At 31.8% G+C, this 25,958-nt stretch overlaps 6 protein-coding genes across 6 annotated transcripts in view; 2 read left to right on the top strand and 4 right to left on the bottom strand.

Annotated features, from left to right (window-relative positions):
- Positions 1-3,441, bottom strand: part of LOC105620532 (rhotekin-like) — a 7,338-nt gene extending 3,897 nt beyond the window's left edge. The window contains exon 1 of the mRNA XM_012202023.1: positions 3,241-3,441. Within this exon, the coding sequence (XP_012057413.1) occupies positions 3,241-3,441 (201 nt within the window). The remainder of the gene's footprint in view (positions 1-3,240) is intronic.
- A 3,859-nt stretch (positions 3,442-7,300) lies between these two features.
- Positions 7,301-9,806, bottom strand: LOC105620531 (26S proteasome non-ATPase regulatory subunit 4). Its single transcript, XM_012202022.1, has 6 exons — positions 9,781-9,806; positions 9,362-9,502; positions 9,158-9,269; positions 8,422-8,796; positions 8,065-8,350; positions 7,301-7,518 (listed from the first exon to the last, which is right to left on the bottom strand). The coding sequence occupies exons 1-6, from the start codon at positions 9,804-9,806 to the stop codon at positions 7,301-7,303; spliced, it is 1,158 nt and encodes a 385-aa protein (XP_012057412.1).
- A 1,678-nt stretch (positions 9,807-11,484) lies between these two features.
- Positions 11,485-13,981, bottom strand: LOC105620530. Its single transcript, XM_012202021.1, has 2 exons — positions 13,802-13,981; positions 11,485-12,388 (listed from the first exon to the last, which is right to left on the bottom strand). Exons 1-2 carry the CDS (start codon positions 13,979-13,981, stop codon positions 11,564-11,566), a joined length of 1,005 nt encoding a protein of 334 aa, XP_012057411.1. The 3' UTR covers positions 11,485-11,563.
- Positions 13,982-16,025: 2,044 nt separating this feature from the next.
- On the top strand, positions 16,026-16,973 carry LOC105620529 (SRR1-like protein). The gene is made up of 2 exons (XM_012202020.1): positions 16,026-16,162; positions 16,295-16,973. The coding sequence occupies exons 1-2, from the start codon at positions 16,026-16,028 to the stop codon at positions 16,971-16,973; spliced, it is 816 nt and encodes a 271-aa protein (XP_012057410.1).
- A 130-nt stretch (positions 16,974-17,103) lies between these two features.
- On the top strand, positions 17,104-17,412 carry LOC105620527 (UPF0562 protein C7orf55). The gene has a single exon (XM_012202019.1). It carries the CDS (start codon positions 17,104-17,106, stop codon positions 17,410-17,412), a length of 309 nt encoding a protein of 102 aa, XP_012057409.1.
- A 2,175-nt stretch (positions 17,413-19,587) lies between these two features.
- Positions 19,588-25,958, bottom strand: part of LOC105620526 (short/branched chain specific acyl-CoA dehydrogenase, mitochondrial-like) — a 9,720-nt gene continuing 3,349 nt past the window's right edge. The window contains exons 4-9 of the mRNA XM_012202017.1: positions 21,905-22,111; positions 21,654-21,824; positions 21,454-21,579; positions 20,077-20,259; positions 19,873-20,008; positions 19,588-19,763 (exon numbers count right to left, since the gene is read on the bottom strand). Coding sequence (XP_012057407.1) covers positions 19,588-19,763; positions 19,873-20,008; positions 20,077-20,259; positions 21,454-21,579; positions 21,654-21,824; positions 21,905-22,111 — 999 coding nt within the window. The remainder of the gene's footprint in view (positions 19,764-19,872; positions 20,009-20,076; positions 20,260-21,453; positions 21,580-21,653; positions 21,825-21,904; positions 22,112-25,958) is intronic.

Genomic DNA, 25,958 nt, shown 5'->3' with positions numbered 1-25,958 from the left:
CTCTCTCTCTCTCTCTCTCTCTCTCTCTCTCTCTCTCTTTGTTGGACAACATTTACTAATATTGAAATACGGTCTCATGATGACTACATTCAAGAATTTGAATATTGATTTGCAATGTAATATTTCAAATTAATGGTGTTATGTTTAAGAGGCTGAAATATGACTCAAAATTGAATTGAAACATCCCAATCTTTTGTATTAATGTATTATTAAAATATTATGTTTACAACCACCGTTGACTTCTATAACCTTCACATTTATATTTATTTTTATATTTATTTATATTTATATTTATATTTATTTTTTTTAATATTATATATCTCTCTTATATAAAATGTTCAACATATCTATATTATGTAAGATGCATTAAATGTCAAATCTTCTTCTTCTGAGATTTTTCTCTCGTCGCATTATTAGCACACATCTGTTAATTCCTGTGATGATTCCGAATGAAGCGTATGATCCGAAAATAACGCACGCATCAGTAAAATCAATAATGCGAGAGATGATTCATTGCACGCATCGAGCGATTTCGTATTCCGCTAACGTTATCGTGACACATCCTTATGCTCGGTATGATCCGCGATGCAGTCTATCAAGAATATATCCACGTATATTCCGTCGTCTCGGATAGGAATTTTGCAACGACGCAAGGGCAACCGCGACCACATTTAATCCCTGACCTCTGTCGCCAGTGCTGTAACGAGTCTTGATGAAACTCGAAGCGCGCCGTGCGACGAACGAGTTCATGTAAATATATGATGTAATACAATTTGCGCGTGCGGATGCATTATCTCTCTCGATTTTTCCCTCAGGATTTTTCCTTTGGACTAGAACGCATACAGGACGCATTAAGGACGACATTCATAATTTGTTCTTATTTCGAGTTGTCTTAAGAGGATGCTGGAGTTACCAACGGAACGTTATTTCGTATTTCTCAAATAATACCGTTTTTCTTACACAGAATAAAAAATCTTTCTCCAGAATAAAAGAAAAAAAAATGTACATACCTTCGGAAAAGTCCAAACCGATATGAAAATCCATAAAAAAATTGTAAATTACAGTTTTCTATAATCGTATAGGTTCTTTCTTTACATCCCTGGTGAAAATTTTTCTCAGAATTTTTCATATAATTTTTCAGAATTTCTCTATAATTTTATAACTTTCTCACATTTTTTATACAAATTGGAACATTTCTCAGAAAATCTACGTCTTTTCTCAGAATTTTTCATATACATTAATTATGAAATATTATAAGATTTTTGTAAGGATAATTTTTGAAATGTTACAAAAATCTAAAAAATTTGAAAATACTTTTTAAAAATTATAGGATGAAAAATTTCAGAATTCACTTGTATGAGAAGTTCTGTGAGAAGATGTAAACTTTTCGAATATTTCTGAGTATTTTTGAAAACTGTTCCAATTCGTATAAAAATTATGAGAAAAATTTTCACCAGGAATATATATAAATGAATGCAAATATATATCCAAACAAGAAGTACTTTTCCGTATTTGAATAATTTAAAGAATCATGAGATTTTCAAATTATGATTCTGAAACTCACAAGAAAAATGGCTTGAGAAGTACGATTTGAGTGTACATAACCTCACATTCAAGTGATATATAGGATATACCAGAGCAAGAAATGTACGTAACGTTTTACTTAATAATTTTACTTAATGTAATGTTTTAATTAATGTATGTAATATTTTCTTCATGTACGTAATATTTTATTTGGAATTAAAAATCTGTTTTATCGACATCGATCAAATTCGACTGTCGCTCCATCATCCCCTTAAGACATTAATGCGGCCTTCATGACTTCTTAAAACTATACTTAAGATGGTCTCAAATATAAGATCCAACTATAAATACCGGCCTAAGTACGCGTAGTCGACGTGAACAAAGCTTCATCAGCGCGAAACATTCTTCAGTTGTATGTTCTGTTTGTATATACGTAATCTCGTTTTGGTTTCCTTCGATCCCTCGTTGTTGTCCCTCATGTCTCTACGTGTTTCCCCCTCAATATCGCTTTCTCCCGCGTCGCCGACACTTTCCCGACTGCTTGTCTGCCGAAAATAGTCACCAGAAATCCAATACCCTGTGTGCCTGTAATGGTCACCGCACGCGACGCCCGTTCATCTTCCTTTCACGCACGAATCTCCTGAAGACGCAACAACTTCATGTTTGATATGTTCGCGAGTCGTAAAACCAATGGCTATTAGATCGTGCCGTATCGAAATGAATCGGTAAGAGACATATAGATAACAGAAATGAGTAATAAATATTTGATATATCATAAAATGTTCTCCAAGACTATTTGCTATACAGCAAATTATGTTGATTTCGAGATTGAGATTTTAAATCTGTTCACAACGTTTCACCATCCGTATGTCTGACCGAAGTGATGTCCACAAGCGACGTCTAAAAATACGAACAACGAACGCAAGGAAATGTTGGCAGCCACTCACGTACAATAACTCAACTCCCCTTCGCACATATTTGACGTGAATTAAACATTCAAGGGTGACTTTGACTAAGCACCGATCAACTTAATCGGCGATCAATTCAACCGACAAAATTGCTATATAATATAATTATAATTCGTTTTCTTTCTCTAATCTGATTTTTCTTCCCAAGTTTAGCAATAAAAAGTTAATAAAAAGTTAATAATTCTATCCGACATATTGCACGATGAAAAAAAAGTGTTTCGTTGTATTTATAATTATACCTAACTGTATTGTAAAATTGTAATTAGAAGCTCCATTTATGTTAGTAGTTATATTATTCTCTAATATATAATAGTAATAATATTTATTTTCCACATGTAATAATATTTCTTTTCTACATACCAAGAAATATACTTAGTTGACATCCAAAATGATTATGATTATTTTTTAACATGTAACAACTAAATAATTATTATTACTAATATAATTATTATTACTAATGTTACAACATAGTAATTATAAAAGTGGAGCTTTTAATCATAATTATTTTACTATGCAATTATAATCATAAATCCAAAATTTTTCTCTCATTGCAGCACTATTTTTCAACAGCTTGCTTGATCGAAGTCATCTACAATAATCGTTTGTTAAACAATTCGTAAGAATCGAAAATAAAAGGAACATTTTGCTGCATTTTTAGAGACATGATATTTCTCATCCTCAGTGAAACAATCAGCAATGAATTTTCGGAGTCATCGAACATTAATAGTAACATTAATCGCGATCCTACCTTGGAGTTTCGTGCGATCTGTCGAACGTAATACAAATCCAAGTCTTGGAAAATGTCATTCTTTCCCGATAACGTCGGAGTCCTCGATCGCATCCGGATGTCCTCGGCGTTTACGACGTTACACTCGTCATTGAGTCGATCCCTCGATTTGTTCGCATTCCGCGGATTCAATATCGCCAAATGTGGAAAGCAGGAGTTCATCTTTTTTTGTTTTCTTCTTTTTTTTCGATACGTTACTACTCTTCGTTTAATTTGTGTGTCGACCCACTAATCGAATACACCAGAATTATTTCAATTCCGACGACTTGCAAATGAAATCGATACCGAAAGTGCATCGTCACAGATCGGCAATCATGGATCGTCCAAGATTATGCTTCCGCCTCTCCCAAAGATATAATTTCACGGTATATAATGCCGTCGGGCAGCAAACAATTTTGCACGGACCAGTCTTGCTAGTTTATTCCCTGATGCCTTGACCCCGAGGTCTTAAACGTACACAAAAGGAGAAAGAAGGTTATCTTCCGCTTTTTCCTTCGAAAGAATGGAGTCAAGGTAGACGAAGAGACGCCTCTTTCCTCTAAAATACTCCGTCCATTTCTGCCGTTCGGTACATAAGCGTTCTGTAAACTTTGACCTCTAAATTTTAGGCAGATGAAAAATATTTATTATCACGCTATTAAACCTTCTGTGTTAGCTTGACCTCTTCTCTTCTCAAATACGAACGCGACAAGTATCGCACCAAGAACAATCACGTACGACGACGTGGTTTAGATCCGGTCATCCTACGTTTTTCCGTTAGCTACAAAATAAGCCGTGACGGCATTGCGCCTCCGCGCGGTGCGACAAACAAGAGGCATACCGTTCTTGCCTCTCAAAGTCTCAACTCACTCGCCTTGTTGCTCGCTTCACCAAATTTATTCTTTCCCGTTTCCGGTGGTAGGTCGTCTACGCCCAATAGTCTACGCCGTGATTCACCACCATCAAGTGGAAAAAGTAGCGGGACGTCTTTTTTTTTCCTTGTTCACTTTCACGTACGGTTTCACGGATCCTCATTGATTTTTCCAACAATAAGGTATTCTCCACGCCACGTGGGGTCCAGAATTGTCATGCAAAAAAGAGCGACAATGAGATCGATGATGAGATTTAACAAAACCGCTTGCCGCACGACTAGATCGGACTAGAGACAGAGATCGCACACACGGTAATTAAGATTAATCGAACAAAAATAATCTGCAGATCAGAGAAATGATATAATGAATATCTAGCGTCGCGGAGGAAAAACCAAGAGGGAGAAAAAGAGGCGAGAGGAGAACCGTCCGAGTCTCCAGGAGAAGCCGACTAATACTGAATGACGCTCGACCATTCGGCTGTTCGGCACTGTGTAAGCATCAACAGACGCACCACAGCGCTACGCATCAACGCACCACACCACACGCGGCAAAATCTGCCAGGACAACGGGAGAGAGGGGAGAGGGAAGACCATCGGCGCTACCGACAATAGATTGAATGAGAGAGCGGGACCAGTAGAGGAAGAAGGAGAGAATCGCCCACGCAGACAGCATCCGCTGACTTTTACGTTTTGTCGCGCGTGGTTACAGCAATTATCAACTAATTATCTATATGATATATACAACGCTGCTTATTGAAGTGTTACAAATGTATCAAATAATACTTGCTGTGTCTCATCGTGTCTCATCACAGCATCTTCGCTTCTCGTCAAGATTAGATTTATTTATGTTTCTTAAAATTCTTGAAAATTGTTGCATTTAAAACGAAATCTATTTTCGAATCGTTGAAGAGAAAGAGAAAGTTTGAATGCAAAAAGTATAAGCAATATGAACACTTATTATTTATAATTATTGTCGATAATCACATGATTATTTTCTATTTATATTGACACAATGATATAATAAATAATAAACAGTGTTCTATAGCTATCAATTTATATTGAAAAAATGCAATTATACATTTATCAAATATTGAGACACTGAGATATAAAAGGTCTATTTTTACAGCTGAACTACACTCTTTGATTGCACTTAAAATGAAATATGTATATGTTCGGTATACATAACATAAGCGTGAAAAAGAATTCTAGTGCAGTCTAGAACAGGAATAAAAAAACAAATCTATCATAAAAGTACTACAATTACATTTCCTTTTGATGAAGTGAGGACATTACGTGAATGACATTAATTTTGCACAATTATAATTTTATAGCGTAATTTTTTGAAATATAGAAATACAGGGTGTCTCGTAAATCCACGTAAATCCACCAAGCATAACCTATTAGTTCATATCACTCGTTCGTCAAACACGTTTTTAGGACGAGTAGCAAGTTTGACGAAAGAATTTAAGTCATCTATTGAACTTGCGAATATCGAATTAGGAAAATTTCCATGAAGCAAAATGCAAAGTGATTTTTTAAAGACGAATCATAACGGATACGCCGGTCACGACATCCTGGACGATCCATCGATTTGAACTCACCGCGTGACTTCTGGCATATCTAAGGCTCTCCCGCCTGCGAACTCTCGTCTGATAATCATTCAGGCAGCACAAATAATTATTCTCCTTGTAGCAAACGTTGTTCAACGACCTGCGCGACGTTTGAATGCTCTTCCTTCGCGGCGCCATTTTGTCATTCGAATTTCTTGGCGGCGAGAAAACGCATCGTGATTATCGTAAATGCCGACGTCGGCCATTTGTGAATTGGCGGATTTTCATGGCGGATTTTCATTTCGAAATTCGAACGGCGAAATTCATTTTCGTCTCTTTCAAATTATAAAAGAGACAGAGAATTTATGATAATTACAATTACGCAAACGCGACTCGTAAATTCGATGCCTCTACATGCTTTTACAGAACATTACGAAATATTAGATTAAGTTTCGGATCACGTAATGTTGGAAATCAGGTCGAAGGGATGCAACAGGTGTATACACACTAAACAGATACGACATATATGTGCATACACACACATGCTCTTTTAGACAGTGAATGAATATTTCCCAGCAAACGAGAATGGATTGAAATGAATTGAAATGGATTCAGATTTTCAGAAATATTGATTCATGAATGCTTTTCAATGCTTTTCAAATTTCTGAATGCATTTTTATTCATTTATAGGAATTACGTGAAGCATATCTCTATGCCTTTCGATCTAAAAATAATATTAATTTTTTTTGTACATTGTGAATACTGTTCAATTCAAAATTTTGAATAAGAAATGCAATTTTTCAATCCAATTGCATCTAATTGAATCCAATTGAATCCAATTGAATCCAATTAAATCCAAGAAAAAGTATTCGCTATTTAAAATACGCATTCGGATAGAAAAAAATTTCAATCCATTTTAATCCATTCTCGTTTGCTGGATTATAATCTCAATCGTTTGGAGTGTATGAACTAAAATCTGATTCATTTACCAAACATGTCTGTATTAATTTGTTAACGTGGATTGTTTTATTAATTTTTTGAAGAAACATTACAATAGAAAGATTCGATCAAAGAAATTATGTAGATAGAAATTTTTTTTTAATAATTCTGCTGGTGAATTGAATCAATTATGCCTGTTTCTACTATTGTATTAATTTAAATGTAGATTTAACTTTATATCACCTTTTTCCAGTTCTAAAAATTAAAAAAGGATGCAAAACAAGGATTGAGAGTTTAAATTAACATTTGATAGAAACGGTTGATAGAACGGGCGTTAAAATTAATCAGATTTGGTCAAGTCACTCCGTCTACAGCTGACAAAATAATAAATTCGCACAAGAGAATGAAATTCTTAAAAAAGTGTATTTAAATAATACAATATATATTATCATAATGTTAATTATTGATCGCACCAGTTTGACAGACTGGTACTGTTAAAAACGCCAATTCAAATGACTCAAATTGCGCGCGCGCGTACGCGATATTACTAAAAGTTAGGCTTTTTCAATAAATTGATAATATATTTCATAAGCAAGATATAATAGCTACAATATATCATACACAATAATGGAAAATGTCAAATTTAGCCACAAGTGTAAATATCAGTGCACTAAGGAGCCATTTATTTTTTGTCTTTGTCTTTATCTTTCTCCTTCTCTTTCTCTTTCTCTTTATCTTTGTTTTGTTGTAACGATCCAACAGCTTGGCGTACGGCTTCAGAATGCGGATCCACACCTGGCAAATTCTCCAGGACTGATTGCAGAAAAGCAGGATCAGACATGACGGCTGCGTAATCCTCTTCCACATCCATCGCTTCTTCCTTTTGGGATTCCAGTTCTTCTATATAACGAATGCAAATAATAAGGCATTAAACAATGATTATTTTAAATTTGTATTCGTACAACCTTTATACATTTTATTCAGAAATATTATATATTATACAAAACATTAAATAATTTAATGTTAAAATAAACGCCTATTAAACATACGAGTTTTAATTAATAATTAGTATTATAAATCGGATTTAACTAGCATTTATATTTTATGTCAAGAGTTAATAAATAAGGATGTTATTAAACCCGATTATTGGTGATATATGAGTGTCAATGTATTATGTAAGGATGAATCAGAGCAATTGAACCAGTTTTTTACTCTACGAAAAAATTATCAATCTCACATCTAATTATCGACTTAATGACACAGATGGATGGATACATCGTGCAAATTGCTGGGTGCCCAAAGAAAAAGATGCATCCGATCTGTATCATTAAATCAATAATAAATTAGATGTGTAATCGATAATTTTCTTATATAGGATAAAAAATTGGTTCAACTGATTCACTATGTATAATTAATTATATATTAAGTTATCTATTAGGAACTTACGCTGATCTTGCATGGACATTTGCATAGCAAAAGCAATTTGTTCTTCTTCTGTCATATTAGTGAAGTCTGGCACGTTGCTTCTGCTTGGAGCAGTATTGTCACTAGCGGCAGTAGTGTCATCTGCACCTTCAAGGGACATGGCGAGAGCACGTTTTAACATAGCTTCTTCATTCGGAGCTTCCTTTATAGTTTCCGGTTGTTTATTCGCGGCAGTCTCGTTAGCCTGCGCACGACGTGCCTCATCTTCCTGACGTTGCCGTTGCTCTTCCATAGAAACGCGCAAAGCCTGAATATGAATGATATAAAACACTAATCACATGAGGGAAAAGAAATTCTCAGTAAAACGCAGATACTAACCAACGCCAGCTCGGGATCTTCATTTGGATCGACTCCAAACTCGAACGCGGCACCACTCATGCCAGCTGCACCCATTCCATCTTCACCTTGAATTATAGGAGAAGAGATCAGGGCATCTGATAAATGCGGACCTGGTGGAACAGTGACGAGATGACTTCCCGTGCCGTCCTTGCCATTCAATGCATTAACAAAGGCAGTTAGTACATCATTGTTAATGCTCTCTTCGCCAAAACTTATAACATCAACGTTCACTTTCTCCTTTTTCAGACGTTTCGCTAACTTGACTAATTCCTTCTCATCGATGTCTATTGGACTTCCAATAAATGCAACAATGCGCATTTTATGATTTTTGCCTTGTCGATGTTTCAATGCTAACTGTAAGATTTACAATCTTTAGTATATATTCGACTGTAGCTCAACTATAAAACTGAAGATCTATTTTTCAAAGAATATTTTCAATTGGTTTAATAAGTTGGAATAAAACAAACTATATAGATTTATTTCATTCCAACTTATTGCAACAGTATATACCAATTGAGAGAGTCAGTCATGAGGTGAAAATTACAAAAGTGAACAAATTTACTAGAATTTTACAATTTTATTAGCATTTAGTAAACTTGTTCACTTTTATAATAATGTTCACTTTTATAATGTTCATCTCGTTTCATGATATACAATCGATTTCTAGAAAATATTTCAAAAAGAACAGATCTTGGACTAAATAATATGTACTTACATGGGCGATTCTAATGCCTGTGATAAGAGCTAACTTTCCATTTGGTTGAACCTGGTGAAGTTTGGATAGTATTCTGCCAACATCGCTTGTGAGCGTCGCCAGTACTTCCACACTAGAAAGAGATTTATGTTCATATTTACCTCACCATACATAAACTTTTACATGCGTGATAATCGCAGATGTCTGAATCACTACTCGGCGTACTTAGCGAGAGTTATGAGGCCAACATTGTTTTCTGGATTCGAGCGAGTCTTGGAGTGACACACCAAGTTGACGGCATCTTGCTGTGCCTGTAGCCGGGTAGGTACGAAATCTCCATTTCTCATATAATCACTATTATCGACGCTGCAAAATATTGAAATCACGAGGCTTCAGTTTGAGCATATGCGATATTTATAAACGAACGGACATTTCAGAGGCACTTGGAGTCTGAGATTGTGTCAACGTCATTGTCACTACGCTAACCTCAAAATTGCAAACATGATCGAATGTGTTAAATTAAGTCACAGCGAAAATGTATCATTCATGGAACGAACGAACCTCGCAAATTATCAGAGATTTATCAGAGATATCACGAGGAACGATGTTAAAAATTATGATTTCTCATAAAACGCTAGACTTACCATATCATCGTACTTTCCAGCACCATGTTGGATGGATTGACTGGCTCAATCGACGCAAGGTGGCGAGAGAAGCGACGCGGCAATCCAATTTCTATCGACTCACGATTTACATCATTTACACAATGCGCACGTGCGTATCATTTAAAATTTAAAGGGCGACCTCTTACTACGAACACTCTTCAAACTTCGATTAATTGACAATTAGTCCAACCGGCACGATTGCTTGAAACAAATTTAAAATTTCTAACTGCTAAAACCTTATTTAAAATTTTTCATTAGAACTTTTAATGAAATTGCTTTATTTAAACATATAGTCATCAAATTGTAAATCTCCTGAAAAATTCTCCTTTTGCGTCTTTTATCTTGCTGCAAACGTGAGAACCGTCTATGAATTAATATCAACTAAAAAAAAATATGATACTATTATAATTAATAGTATATCCGGTAAAAAATTTTTCATGCATATATATAAATATGTATACATACATAAAGATGTATAAATATTCATAAACATATACTATAATTATATATGAAATATGTCCATGCATGTTCATATATATCTTTCTGTCTTTATTTGTAAAATTATTTTTTAGTGTAATAAAAATAATAATAATACGGAAATATCAAAACAATTAAAGAGATAATTTTCGCATTGTTCCCTATAGAAAAAAATCAAGTTTGGAGAAATGTAAAAAAAATTGTTCTTACACAAGTATGTATAATTTTATATATATGAATAATTTTTTTACTAAACTTGATTTTTTTCAAAACAAATAGTGCGAAAATTATTCTTTTTAATGTTTTAATTATTTTTAATGTTTTCACGTTATTATTATTTCTATTACACTAAAAAGTAATTTTACAAAAAAAAAGAAGGATGAAGATATATAGACATATTTCATATATTTTTTTTATATATATTTATACATATTCATGCATAAACAATTTTTTACCGGAATAATAATATATAACAGTTATATAACTATTTTGTTATATAATATATGTTATATATATTTGTTATATAATATGTATAACTGTTTATTAAATGTGAAGATATAAATGTGAACATTGATATATTACCGTTAGTTTGATTGGGCGAAGCATTTCACGCGTATAATGCGTATAATACATCTACATGTTTTTTAAACAAGGATTTATTAAAAAATAAAATCCGAGTTATGTAAATTGAGTTAATGTAACAACATAAATACATATAGCAGAGAGTGCCTAGGATTGAGGTTCATAGATTTAATTTATCTCAAATGTGACTGTGCGCCGAAACGTTCGAACATTTAAACACAATCAATTTATAATTATTAACATCTCAGATTGATTGTGTTTAAATATCTAAACGTTTCGCATAGTCACATTTGAGATAAATTCATGAACCAAGAATATTATATTATTCGAAACATCTATCTTCGATCAATCCTAGGCGCTCTCTATTATATTTAAGAATTTTATATATTGAGCATTTTATAATTATTAAGAATTTATTATATATTTTTTTAATTAAATAAAAATTATTTAAAAATTACGTAATTTTAATTTATTGTATTTAAAAGTAAAAGTGCAAATAATACTCTCTCTCTCTCTCTCTCTCTCTCTCTCTCTCTCTCTCTCTCTTTCTTTCTCTGTCTCTCTCTTCTCTCTATTTTCTCCCTCTGTCTAATATAAGGATGCTTATTAATTTAAAAAACGGTCTCATAATAAATCGATTTTTATTATACAAAAAAGCAATAGAGAAAAAAATTTCTCCACCCAAATTCCGTCTAAGATACAACTATGTCGCAGAATTCGAAAAGGTGTAGGTGGACGAGAAAGTCGGCGAGGGCGGCGGCGTGTGATCGTAGTTCAACGCGAGCGTCGAATACCTTGGCGCTTCGTCCATGAGAACGGCCTGCTCGTACGTGGGTGGCAGATCTTCTCGCGATCTTGACGGCAACGCCATCAGTTTTCTCGCTTGCCTCCTCTCGTCCAAAATCCGCATTATGATCACGATCGGCCCTATCAGCAGCATAATCGCGCCGATAGACACTAAAGCGACGGCCGTCGTCGCGATGTTTTCATTCACGCGGGAGAATTTTACGTTGTTTTTGCCTGTCCTGATAGTAAATTGATCCTGACCAGCCTCCTTGTCAAGAATGGACGATGTCTCATGCACTGTGGCTCGTGTCGCGTTTTCTACGAAATCGAAATCCTCCTCTTTTCTCAAAACCGATCCCGTAGTCTTATATTCCGAATAATCCGAAATTGAAGTGACGTCCTCTTCCGCAGGAATGTTATTTGAAATTCTGTTGCCGAGAATATGCTCCCTGTCTCGAGCTATTCTCGAGATCTTGTTCATTACATTATTCTCGGTTGTCGGAACTGCGAGAGGATCCGCGAGAAAGAGCACAGATCGTTGCTTCTCCGAAAAAATTTCGGATGCGTCCTTTAATCGTTCGTTTCTAATTCCAGTTAATCCAGAGAGATTCGTATCATCATCTAGAGATGGATCTATTTGAATTATCTCCACGTTTTTATCGATCGGTTGTTGCTGGGTGGATAGATCATATTCGTGTCTCGTAGATGATACGATGGACTCCAAACTGGTCGGCGGATCTACCTGTAGAAAGGTAAAGAGTACGTTATGCATACATATATGCGTGTGGGCAATTTTATATAAGTAGAGATAATTGCGATTACACAAATTATACCTATACACATATGTATATACAATCTATACACGTAATAATTATTATAACGAACTTTCTCAGCAAACGAAAATGGATTGAAATGGATTGGAAATTTTCCGAATCCGTATTTTAAATCCATAAAAATGGATTGGATTCTATATAAAAAAAAATTTTTATACATGTAAAGATTTAAATAAATTAAAGTAGTAATTACATGAAATTCTATAGTTGTTATTTTAAAACTTTTTCACAAAATATATACTCTAGCTGTATAATAAAGAAAACGTATTAATATAAAATTAATATAAAATGTATATAAAAGCGATTAATTTATTAATTAAAAATAAGGAATTTATATATGTAACATTTATTGTTCATATTTAGTTTTTTTATGTTTCTTTTAACTATTAAATTAAGTAAAATTCTCTCCTTCTTTCTCATGATATATTTTTGCGGTACAACTTTTTTTTAATTACTCAGTTGAATCAAAACGAAAAATTTCTTATTCATAATTCTGAATAAAATAGCATTCATGGTATATTTTTAAATGAAACAATGGATTTTCTACTCACAATTTTGAAGTAAATAGTATTCATGACCCATTTAAAAAAAACTTTTTTTATTCAATTGGATTAAAAGATTGCATTTCCTATTCAGAATTTTGAATTTAGCAGTATTCAATGATGCACAGAAATAGCTGATATTATTTTTAAATTCAACTGAAAAAACTACATTTCCTATTCAGAATTTTAAGCAGTATTCACAATGCAGAAATGGCCGCGATATTATCATTATATTCAAAGATTAAAAAAGATTGAAAAACTGTATTTGCTATTTAGAATTTTAAATTAAGTAGTATATTCACAATGCGCACAAAATACTATAATATTATTTTTAGATTAAAAAGCATAGAAATAATACTCTATGTCTATAAATGAATAAAAATGCATTTAAGATTCATTTTAATAAAAAGGATTTATTTTAATATTCATGAATCTATATTTCTAAAAATCTGATTGTATTTCTAAAGATCTGATGAAAATTCCGTTTTAATCCATTTCAAACTGTTCTCTTTGCTGAGTTGATAATAATTTAATTATATTTTATAATTATTTTATTAACAATCATATTATATAATATGATTATAATATGATGATAATAAAGATATATATAGTAATAATCATTATAAACAATTATTTTATGTATATATTAAATAAATACATATTAATAAGATGGCTATAATAGACCTTGATAATAATAATTACACAATATAATTATTAATAATGAAGATTAATTATTATAAATGCAATTATTGCATATATGTGTAATAATGGTATATTTACATAACAAGAGTAGAAAATTATCTCCATTACCTCGATAACATTGCTGGTTTCCAAGATTCTCCTGTGCAATGTGCTGACGCCTCTGTGAAGAAGAATGATGCCAACAGCGTTCCAGGTGACCAGCTGTAATATAATAATTACTCTCGAGGCCCATCTGTTTGTTCTCGAGGTGAGGGACATTGCGGTAACATCACATCATTCACATCGGTTATTAGTCGAAAGTCAAAGGCGTGACACCTTTCGCACACCTGCTGCGAAGTGTCCCGTGGTTAGCTAAGCGACATTTTCATCGTTATACGTATTCGTGTACGACAATTTAGAATCTCCGCAGGCGATAGGCATACGACGTATATTATACACGGAATATCGATGCCGTGGATACCGGCGGAATTTAACAATTTTCGTCATTTATTTGTGCCGAGATTAAACACGTTATATACTCTATCGTTTCATCACACAACACGCGGCACGAAAATAAATTCTGTGCCAAATCTTGTTATCTACTCGTTTCATATAAACAACTCGTCGTTTCAAGCGCAACACATTATAATGCGAGAGAGACGTGAATCCGTGAAAGCACAAAGCTGGCGCCTGCAAAAACAAATATCATATAAATTAATCACTTATTTACTCTTGGACGATGCTTTATTCAGTTGAATAGTTGATCGTCAATTTTATTACGAAGGCAAAGTTTCAAAAGTAGGCTTTGCACGCGCGGAGGTTCATTCTCGAGGACACTTTTCAATTCAAATGCATTAAAGCGCATCAGGGAAGCGCTCCGATGTCACATTATGACGAATTGTAACGGAAGTATCGGAGTGAAAGAGAGAAAAGGAAGTGCGGAAACTTTTTTGTTTAACGTTACTCTATATTGGTCTGACGACTATTGAAGCAGTCGTCGTCCTCGGCGCGGCACGATTGCGACTTATTTGCTCGGTTATACACGATGGGTCGTGGCGGGTAACGAATGACTCATTTCCACTACCTTGCACTGTCCCGTTAGACTGTATGTACGTTTCATGCGAGACACGAGACAGTCCATGGGCGTAAGCGAAAAAAAAAAAACCGATGTTCGTGCACCCAATAAATGAGAATGAATTGAAATGAATTGAAATGGATTCAAATTTTCAGAAATATTGATTTACAAATGTTAAAATGAATGCTTTTCAATTCTGAATGCATTTTTATTCATTTATAGGAATTGCATGGAGCACATCTATCCCTTTCAATCTAAAAATAATATTAGCTTTTTCTGCACACCCAATACATTGTGAATACTTCAATTCAAAATTTTGAATAGGAATTTTCAATCCAATTGCATCCAATTGAATCTAATTGAATCCAATTGAATCTAATTAAATTCAAAAAAGTATTCGCTATTTAAAATATGTTCAAATAGAAAAAAATTTCAATCCATTTTAATCCATTCTCTTTTTGCTGGGCACTTAGGCATCATAATAATTGATTATTATGTAGCGTTTTAAGTATTGTTAGTTAAGTATTGTTACATTCGTCATACTTTTGCACCGAAAATAGTCGGAATGCATTTACTGGTAAAAGTGGCTATGATGTTTTTTACTTTGTTAAATCGTAATGAAACTCGTCGTTTATTATTTGCATTCAGAATATAATATAATAGGTGGCAATATCAATGCAGAAGCATACATATATATTTAATTATGTCCATTTCTACCACTGTAGAGTAATTTTAATCTCAATTTAATTTATTTTTATTTTCATTCTACTTTTAAAAATATTCCTAAAAAAATAGATATAAGAGTAAATAAAATCCAAGCTAAATTGATGAAATGGGCCTCACACGCGGTAAAGTATTACAAATAAAAAATATTAAATCTTAAATCTTAAAAAAACTCTTGTAATTGTGAGAACGTAGGAAAATACAAGACTCTCGGAATAGAAACATAATGTAATGACGACAATAGGCGTCTAGCAATTTATACAATTTTTAAAATAAAAATTTGGATAAATTATAATATGCTGACGCATATATAAGATAGGTTACTGCTATTCCCTATATTTAAATTACACACTATTGTGGACGTCTCATTATATGAAAAAGAATTTTTTAGAATCTTTTTTTTAGAATCAATAAAAAGAAAGATTTTGTTAAAAAAACATTAAAGATAAGTGAAAGCAAGCGTGGTTGGTAGCGTCATCTAGCGAAGAAAAATGTAAATAGTAACAAACGGCGCTATATTCAGTCATGTCAGAAGCGGACAACTTCGTATTGGTGACTCGTCGTGGAAAACGTCGTAACGGAAGAAGGAATTTACTTAGAAACGCGTTGTCGAGCGTGATCGTAGAACAGGACTGTGAGGTCGATCACGAGTTTCTTCTTCGGTAAGCCATGTCACGGTTGCGTCTCGCTATCCTTACTTAATTTTAACCTAACCTAATCTAATGCATATCGCGACCTACATTTAACCTGATTGATTCTAATCGCAATCACGTTTCTTTTACGGCGACTTTCAGCACGTTAGACAAGGCGGTAGTCGAAATCAGAGACACATCGTTTATCAAGTTCATTTTTAGTCGGCTGTCGGAATCCCTAGCCGTTTTAGGCTCCAACAGTATTTCCGAGATAGTCTGCTACGGGTTAGGACAGTTCTCGCAGTATAGATCGTCGAGATGCCAATTGGCGCTTCTGCTGTGTCTGAAGGTGCGATACGAGCCAGTTCGCGTATACGTATACGATCCGGCGTTCTATCCCGAGGAAGTGCAAACTTTGCGTGCCTTGGGATTAGAGATCATAGAGACAAACGAGGAAGGCAAGCGTGTCGTCCAACGAGATAGGACCACCCTTATATACATGCCGCACTGCTCGCGGCAGCTGACCAATAATTTCCTATATGCGAATTGGGGTAATGGACTGAGCAGTTGCATCCTGCTGGCCAACAGTCTCTCAAACACCGTCGACAATTCCTTGCATAAGGACGTATTGAATACAGCAGGCTACATATTACGCATTCGACCTTATGTTACAGAGATTCGATTGGAAAATTCCTTCGTGTACGAGGAAGTTTTCAACGACCTTAATATTCATATCTTTACAAGACAAAATCTGCTTAAGGTCCCAGCAGATTTCTGGAATTCTAAAGAGGAACCACAGTATTTAACGAAAGATGTTGAATTCGTTACAGCTGTGCAGTGACAAATGACGTTTGATACTGTAATTATCCTCTTTAATTCTTACAGAGTTATTCAGTGTAATAAAATGTAATTCTTGTTTCTCAATACTCGAGCGACTAATTATTCCAATTTGCTTTTAGAATACAACGACAATGAATAGTAATATTAAAATTGTCCGTTCTCTGATGCAAGAGCTGCGTCGAGTTTCACAGACTAAAAATACAAAAGAGAACGCAATGTTACATTATGTCATGGAACAAGCACATGCCCATAAAGAAACCTCTGAAGTTTTATGTAAAGCGCGAGAAGAATTAAAGAACTTAGCAGAGATGTATCTTTGCTACTTGAAGTCTCAGCGAGCATGTAAGGATATTCATAAACAATATGCTGGTAAAGGTGAACGTAGCATAAAGGAAACTGCGGATCTTGTAGGTTTTAAATTACCTCATGATCCAAAATGAAATGTATGAATCCAAAATAGAAATGTTTAAACTGTTGTTAGTAATAGAAGTATTTGTACTTTGGACTATATCTATCTATATTTATTGTACTTCTATAAAGATAATTTAAATAGTAAATTTCATGAAAGATAAAATCGTGTAATTTTATTTTATATATCACATCTTTATTCTTTATATCATAAACCTTCCAGTGAGTACGCTGTATACAGAAAACATCGTAGAATAAGACTGACAATTCGAGAGATTAAAGCTAATCGTCAAATAAGCATTATGCGATAAAAATTTATGATATCTAAATAATCATTTGTTTAAAAAATAAGTATTACCTTTTATTAGAAAATGTATTAATAAAAAAAAGTTTTATGCGCTTTCGGTCATAGTATAATTATTACAAATAATAATTGTCATCGAATGTTTTTTACAAGTAAAATGAAAACATTTGTTGCATTTGAGGATGATGAGGTTGTATTTTTACACAACTTACACCTCTCTCGCTTTTCACCGGCATTGAGTGATTCCTCCACAGGAACATTTTTCTGAAAAAATGCCCTGATATTTTAAAAATTGATTCTACGTAAACATACGCTAACAGAATTCAACCTAAGCAAATCGACGAAAAGAAACGTCTTGGGAAGCCGAGATCTAGAAAATAGATTTTATCCTATATCCCCTTCATAAAATTGGCGCGCATGTACGGAGAACATGTGCGCGCCCGCTGGAAGATTAATAGTATAATAATAGTAGTTAATAGTATAAAAAGTATTATTATGTACATCTCTCTATTGTTTTATATCTAAATATTATAATAAATTTATTTCATTGAATTTCGGTATTTGTTATTGATTTATATAACAATACAATCAAATAATGCCTATTCGAGCCAGCACAGGACAATGTGCAAATTGATTTATTTAAATCACCATAATTATAATCACAGATGTTTTGATGCTGTTTCAGATCCTTATCAATGCTCCATGTAAAATTGTTAATAGAATTCAATCATCTAAGAATAGTAACAGTGATGTCATTGTACTTCCTGATATAATAATCGTCAAAATGTTATTGAACTATTCATATGCGCATCGGACGTTGAGTCTCATCTGACTTCACATCCGAAACATCTGCGATTATAATTATGTTATTGATTTAAATAAACCAATTTGCACATTATCATCTTGTGTTAGCTCGAATAAATATTATTTGATTGTATTGATTTATAAAACTTACATCAGAATTGGATATCCCTTATATATTTGATATTAGTATTCGAATATTAAAATATAAAAGTATAAAAATATTTTAATTAGGAATTTTTAAATTAGGAAAAATAGAGAGAATCAAGGGAGAGTGACATGAAGAGTATTCTCTGATGGTTCCGCCATTTATTGTGCACTTCCGCAAATATGCATATACAGGATGGCAACCTCAGAGAGCATTTGTCATATCTTTAATATGTACGATTGGTGTGTCGAAGGTCCTCCTCGGCAATTCGACGCATTATTGGCTCGCTTATACCAACAATTGATGCTAATTTTCGCAATGATTGCTTGGGTCATCCGAAATCAACGTTTGAGCTCTTTCAACAATTGCGAGGGTCCTCGCAATCTTTTGAGTGACTCTTCCTTACTAGCATATTGAAACCTTTATTGGACTGTTCTAAAGCCGTATATTTTGCCACAACGTCATAAACGGTTGATTTCAGATATCCAAAGAACCGAATTATTTACTAAGTGCCCAACGCGAAGGCCTTCAATGATCGCGACTCTTCGATTATACTCCGCATTTGGTTTCAACATTGCGGTTATTTTGAGAATATATCTGTATTAGAAGCATCAGGCTTTCTCGGACGCCAACAACCTCTGGTGGATGCACAATATAACGGAAAATTTAAATTGAAATTTGTCTGGATTTTAGTGACGCATCCTGTATGTATACACATACACAATACTAACGCAGTACAATAATTGTGTGCAACATTATATTCCATCTTATCTTTTACCGTATCTTTTACTCACTCCAATGAACGGCGACTTTCGACTGAATTCTGCTTCATTCTCCTTTGATTCTCTCTGAATAATACATATGCTATTTTCTCTAATTTTTAGTATTAAAAATATATGTAAAAAATAATCTTGTATTGTAAATACATATAATGTCATGTTAAGGATTACTAATTTACGAATATTCCTTGCGTATACATTTTGCAATCGTTGACAACTGCATATTGCTTGTACCTTCGTAAATCGTGCCGATCTTGGCATCCCTATAATATTTCTCCTGAGGAAAATCGGTTGTAAATCCAACACCTCCCATAAAATCTATACACTTTGTGGTGACACGTGACGCAGTTTCTATAAATATGATATACATATATTAGCTTTTACTATATATAGTCTTAAGTTTAAAGTAAATATTTTTTTTATTTAAAAATTAAAAATTAAAAATTAGCAAGTTATATACCAGATGCAATTAATTTGGCCATAGCCGCTTCTTTCATAACATCTTTTTTAGCATCTACCAATCTAGCTGCGTTGTAAACCAATAACCTGGCGCATTCTAAATCAGTTACTGCTTGAGCTATTTGATGTTGCATCGCCTAAAAATAGATTATTTTTTAGATCTTAAGTTTATACGGACATTTCGTTCGTTGAATAATAAGCATACTTGGAATGAGAAAACGTCTTTTCCAAATTGCTTTCTTTCCAGCGTATATGGTATGGTTGCATCTAAACTTCCTTGCGCGATTCCAATCATTTGAGCGCCAATGCCTACTCTACCTTCATTCAGAAAACCAGCCGCATACTTGTATCCGTATCCAAACTCGCCTAAAATATTGCTTTCAGGTACCTAGAAAAAAATCCAAGTTAGATAAATACAAAAGATACAAGTTAGAAAAATACAATAGATGTATTTACACGTTGTAAGAAAAAGTCTATTCTTTATCGCAACTTGTTCTTTATATACTGAACTACACTAAAACTACTTTCTGTTTCGCTTTCATTAAACTTTAAATAGATAGGGAAGACCAAGGCACCATGAGTCACAAAAATTTAAATTCTTAAAAGTACTAAATATAAAAATTTTTGTATCTTTTTTTTTAATTATTAAAGCATAATGCATACTTAAAAATTGAATAAATATATTTAGTAAATATTTATTAGTTTTAAAGAAAAAATAAAAATATATTTTTTTTAGAAATTACTCAATGCCCTATACCCAGGATATCATAAGTCATATACAAAATAGTAGGATTATTCAAGAAATAACGGTGACGAAAGTTGAAAAGTATTTTCATCAATTAACATATACATTCTTATATATTCTTAGCATAGTCATTATATATTAATAAAATATATAAATATATTTAATCACAACTAATAATTATTAAATAATACAATAGAAAATTAGAAGAAAACAAATAAAAAAATAAATAATATAAGATACAAAATTTATTATGCTAAAATAAAATTAATTGCTTAGAAGTATAAATTGCCCTTTTAATACATATATTTTCTGTATTGTCCCGTTTCATCATGAATATTTAATGTGTGATCCATGGCATTCCATTATACAATTATACAATAAAATTTAATCACTGTCTAGATAAAAAGTATGAACAACGAAGTAACAGTCGTATAGTACTAGTAGTATCAAAATTTAAATTTAAGACTTAAGAAACGTAAATACAACAAATACAAGAGAACGCAAACATGATTTAAAATTAGATGTTTCGAATAATATATTCTTTATATTAAATCAATTTATTTCAGATATGACTGCGCGTGGAAGATTTTTCGAACTTTCAACACAATCAATCTGAAATGCTAATAATCCTTCCTAAATTAAATTTTAAACCATGTTAAAGTTCTCTATCGTATTCAATTTAAATTATTCTAGATTATATTTAACTAATGAACAATCGATGACTCATAGTGCTCCGGTTTCTTCTATATCTATTTTACTTTAAATACAAACGTTAATTTAGGAACAAAAAACAGATCCAATAACTGCATGCACGATTTTTTAAATAATTTTACATACCCTGACATTATCAAAATGAACCATACAAGTTCCAGATGCCTTGATGCCTAGTTTGTCTTCAGGTTTACCTACAGTCAAACCGGGCGTATCGCGATCCACGAAGAAAGTCGTAATGCCGCGGTATCCCTATTTAATTAAAAAAGCGTTACGTGGTTACATTAATGATTCCGTGTTTCTTTTTTACATAAAACTTTGCTCACCGTGGATGGATTTGCATTAGCGAAAACCAAGAACACTTCCGCGATGTCGGAATTTGAGATCCACATTTTTGTTCCATTTATTACATAATCGCTACCATCTTTTTTCGCTATGGTTTTAAGAGCAAACGCATCTGATCCGGAATTAGGTTCCGTCAGGCAAAAGCTACCAGCCTAAAAAAAATATCGCAGTCGTATATGTCTTGTTCTGTTTTTCTATTTACGCATCAGTAACGAAAGCATGACAAACGTACATATTTTTGTGCTAATTTAGGCAGATATTTTTCTTTGTGTTCCTTAGATCCAACTTTAATAATAAGCGAGTTAACCAAAGTATTATGAATGTCTACGAGAGCAGCTACGGCTCCGTCGACTTTCGCAACTTCTTCGACGGTTAAAATTGTGCTCATAAAATTGCAACCTGCACCTCCGTAATCTGTTGGAATTTCTAAACCCATCAACTGAAATTTTAAAAATCAAGTTTAAAATGTTAAAATAATACTTTTTTAATATAATATTTCTTTATTATATCAATTTATATATCCAATTTAAAGAGAAAATTATGCGCATATTTATTGAAATATTATGAAACCACTTTTATCACGCAATATGTTTTCTTCTATTATCCGTTCTATCACATTATGATGCAAATGACTGTGTTAGTCACACACGAGATTTCAAAGAATAACAGTTGAACAAGTGGGTACTACATTGCAAGGCCGATATTATACTTCACATAATAATAATAATAATAATAATATCAATTTGATATTAATATCAATTTGATTGTATTATACAATACTTTTATTGCATGATATTTTATAAAATTCTATAGAATTAAATAAGTAAAATGCTAAATACGATCGAAGCTGGATTTATAAGATGTTTATTTTTATATAAATTTTAAATACGTTTCATCTTTATAAATTGCGCACCGATTACGGATTTGAAACGTAATCGCAAATTGAAACTGAAATATTAAAATCACACACAAATTAAATAAATTGATCATTAATTTAATAAGGATGCTGATAAGCATCTTAAAAATCTACAAAGAATTTACTGAGTAAAATATCACATGTAATGGGTATTCAATCATATCTCTTGTGAATTTGCAATCAATTTAGTCATTGCTCTGCTTCGAAACATTTCGAATATTATTCGAAGATGTAAACTTATAAGTCTTAATAGATTTTGAAGATCCTGAAAATCTTGATAGATCTTGAAAGTCTTGATGAGTCTAATAATTCTCGATTTTTTTATTAAAAAAAATTTGTTTGAATTGAAGAAATTTGAACTTGCTCTCTATACGGTTAAAGAAAAGTTTCTTTGATTTGAACATCATTTCTTTGACGTATTATAATTATTTATTTAATATTTTTTATTCTCTAAAATTAAACTAAAATTATTCTCTAACATTTTATTCTCTTTAAAATTTATTAAAAGATTCAAGATTTTTCAAAACATTCAAAATCTTCAAAAGATTCTTAAGATTGTAATTCAAATTTCGTATTCAAATTAATTCGTATGTTTTGTGATATATTCAAACTAATTCAAAGCATCTTGATACTCATCACTAATCACATGGTCCGGATGATATTTTTCGCAAGTTTTTAAGATATTTATTATTATTAAATCAATTTAATTTGTGATTTTAATATTTCAGCTTTAGTTTGTGATTGTATTTTAAATACAACAGTAATTGACGCGCAGTTTACATAAAAATGAAAAATGTATTTAAAATTTACATAAAAATATTAGGTATCAAAAGATATTTAGCTTTCGTATTTAACTATCTTTACTTAATAATAGTAATCTAGTACGACTTTTTTATTATTGTCTATAGAATTAATGTTTTTCTTCTAACAAGAATGTAACAAGAAATTTTTCAAGGTTGACTTTGTTCAAGTATCGTTCGCGTAAAACAAAAATCTGATTCTTTGTTTCTCGTGTATATATTATATTTGCATTTTTACATTTTAGAAGAAAAAGTCAGCCTTATGATCTGCACAAAATAAAGTTATTGTTAAGATACATTTCCTCACTATAGGAGTTGTATAAAGATTATCTTTATGTACGTGTAAAATAAAAAAGTATTCTTAATGTATGTACATGCAAAGATATCTTCACGCAATATACAACAAAAGAATATCTTATCTTCGAATAACTTATAATGAAGGAACTTATCTTCTTTTCCGACTTTTCTTATTTATTATATGTACGTCATTTTGACGCGATTAATAACAAACATGTTTTTGCATTCTTGTCGACATTATCACATTTATGCAATATTCTCGGTCGGATATACACATAATTTTCAATAGAATTAATGTAAATGCATTTTACTTATCGAAATTTGCAATTAATTAGAGAGAATTTTCTAGATAAAAACTTTTTGTTAAAATCGATTGATGCATATAGAGAGAATATCTTAGATTTTTTATTAGGTAATTCATATTATGCTAACAAAAACATTATCAAAAATATTATCTGTAAGTTCAATTTGAGACTAATATGAGCGAATGTACACGCACTTGCTAGTGTTTCATCAAGATCAAGAAATTCAAGAAATCTTGTCTTGGTTTTGTCTTGAATTAAGACAAGATCAAAACAAGAAATTTGCAATTAATTAGAGAGCTTTCTTGAAATTTCTTGAATTTCTATAACATTTATATAACTATTTTTGATATTTTATTATTTTAATATTTTATTATTTTAATATTTTATTATTTTATTATTTATTTCTGATTTGAAAAGTTTTGAATAAGTTAGGTTTCAATTGCATTTATTGGTATTTATATCAGTTATATAGAAATGTATATTCATTTCCACTAAATAGCAGAGTGTAAATCAATTAATGAAAAAGTGAAGTTTCTAATCAAATTAAATTATACTCACTGACATCATTTGTTGTACCAGATATTAACCTTTACATTTATTAAAGGAATATATGTAAAATCAATATTGCCATATTACTGGCAAAAGTATATTATGTATAAACATTTGCGTACTTCTACTAATAGTGTCAATTAAATCAGGAATGATTAAAATAGTAATTATAATAATAATAATTATATCTAATAATCTTAGGATTCTAATAATCTGAAATAATTACATTTGGGAGGATAATCTCATGATATTAAAAATGATAATTTGAAATATTTTTAATCTTTATTAATAAATTTGTGCATAATAAACATTATACACGCATTTTTAAACATAATAAACGAGACGACTCGATAATTCAATTTATACTTATTTTCTTGTTATCTCTTACGATATGAGTAGTTAAAGAACAACAAGGATCCTGCTTAAAATATCAAGAAAATAAAATATCAAGATTCTTGAATTCAAGACAAGAAATACAATATCAAGAAATAATCAAGATAAGAAAAACGAAATTTTTTTTATCTTGAAAATCAAGATAAGACTCTTTAAGACAAGAAATACTCTTTAAGAAATCTTGTCTTGATGAAAGCTAGCACTTGCGATAAATTGACAATTTCTTTTCAAATCATCCCTGGTGAAAATTTTTCTTATAATTTTTGTGATGAATTGGAACATTTTTCAGAAATACTCTGAAATATTCGAAAAGTTTACATCTCTCAGAATTTTTCATACAAGTGAATTCTGAAATATTCTGAGATTTCTCATTCCACAATTAAAAAAAAATAGTTTTAAATGTTTTAGACTTTATAACATTTCAGAAATTATACTTATAAAAAATCTTAGAAAGCTTACAATATTTCAATTAATATAATATAAAAATTCTGAGAAAAAAAGCTAGCTTTTTTTAGAAGTGTTCTAATTCGTACAAAAAATGAGAAAGTTATAAAATTATATAGAAATTCTGAAAAATTATATTAAAAAATTCTGAAAAAAATTTTCACCAGGGATGTTAATAAGAAATTTAGAAATGTCGTCGGAAAAGTATTATCAATTTTTTTATGTTTTTTTTATTCGCAACAGGATATCGATTTTTTTTATTAGTAAAAGACTTGTCAAACGAATTTCGCATTGACTGAGAGTGTTTTTCACACGAGACAAACACAAGTGGCAAGACAGGCTATACATTTCAATAACTTTAATACGTTCACTTAAATGCCCATTTGAATTCTTTATAGCCTCATGTCTACCGTGTCCTTCTCTTATTTGATATTATTTATTTAAATACATACTGAGAATGCATTCTTCTCTATTTGATTTTTAAATTTAATTAGAATTTTTTTTATCGTATACATATATATATATATATATATATATATATATATATAATAAGAAAGATACTAGACAATAATATAGTAGAAT

Source organism: Atta cephalotes (assembly GCF_000143395.1).
Source record: "Atta cephalotes unplaced genomic scaffold scaffold00027, whole genome shotgun sequence".
Taxonomy (NCBI): Eukaryota; Metazoa; Arthropoda; class Insecta; order Hymenoptera; family Formicidae; genus Atta; species Atta cephalotes.
This window is presented reverse-complemented; position numbering and strand designations above follow the sequence as displayed.

Coding starts and splice junctions, on each gene's coding strand:
- LOC105620531 (XM_012202022.1), bottom strand. CDS start 9,806: ATGGTGCTGGAAAGTACGATGATATG. Junction 9,503..9,780: donor CTGGAAAGTACGATGATATG/GTAAGTCTAGCG, acceptor AATATTTTGCAG/CGTCGATAATAGTGATTATA. Junction 7,519..8,064: donor AATGTCCATGCAAGATCAGC/GTAAGTTCCTAA, acceptor TTCGTTATATAG/AAGAACTGGAATCCCAAAAG.
- LOC105620530 (XM_012202021.1), bottom strand. CDS start 13,981: ATGTCCCTCACCTCGAGAACAAACAGATGGGCCTCGAGAGTAATTATT. Junction 12,389..13,801: donor TAATTTTCTACTCTTGTTAT/GTAAATATACCA, acceptor ACCTTTCTACAG/GTAGATCCGCCGACCAGTTT.
- LOC105620529 (XM_012202020.1), top strand. CDS start 16,026: ATGTCAGAAGCGGACAACTTCGTATTGGTGACTCGTCGTGGAAAACGT. Junction 16,163..16,294: donor GATCACGAGTTTCTTCTTCG/GTAAGCCATGTC, acceptor GGCGACTTTCAG/CACGTTAGACAAGGCGGTAG.
- LOC105620527 (XM_012202019.1), top strand. CDS start 17,104: ATGAATAGTAATATTAAAATTGTCCGTTCTCTGATGCAAGAGCTGCGT.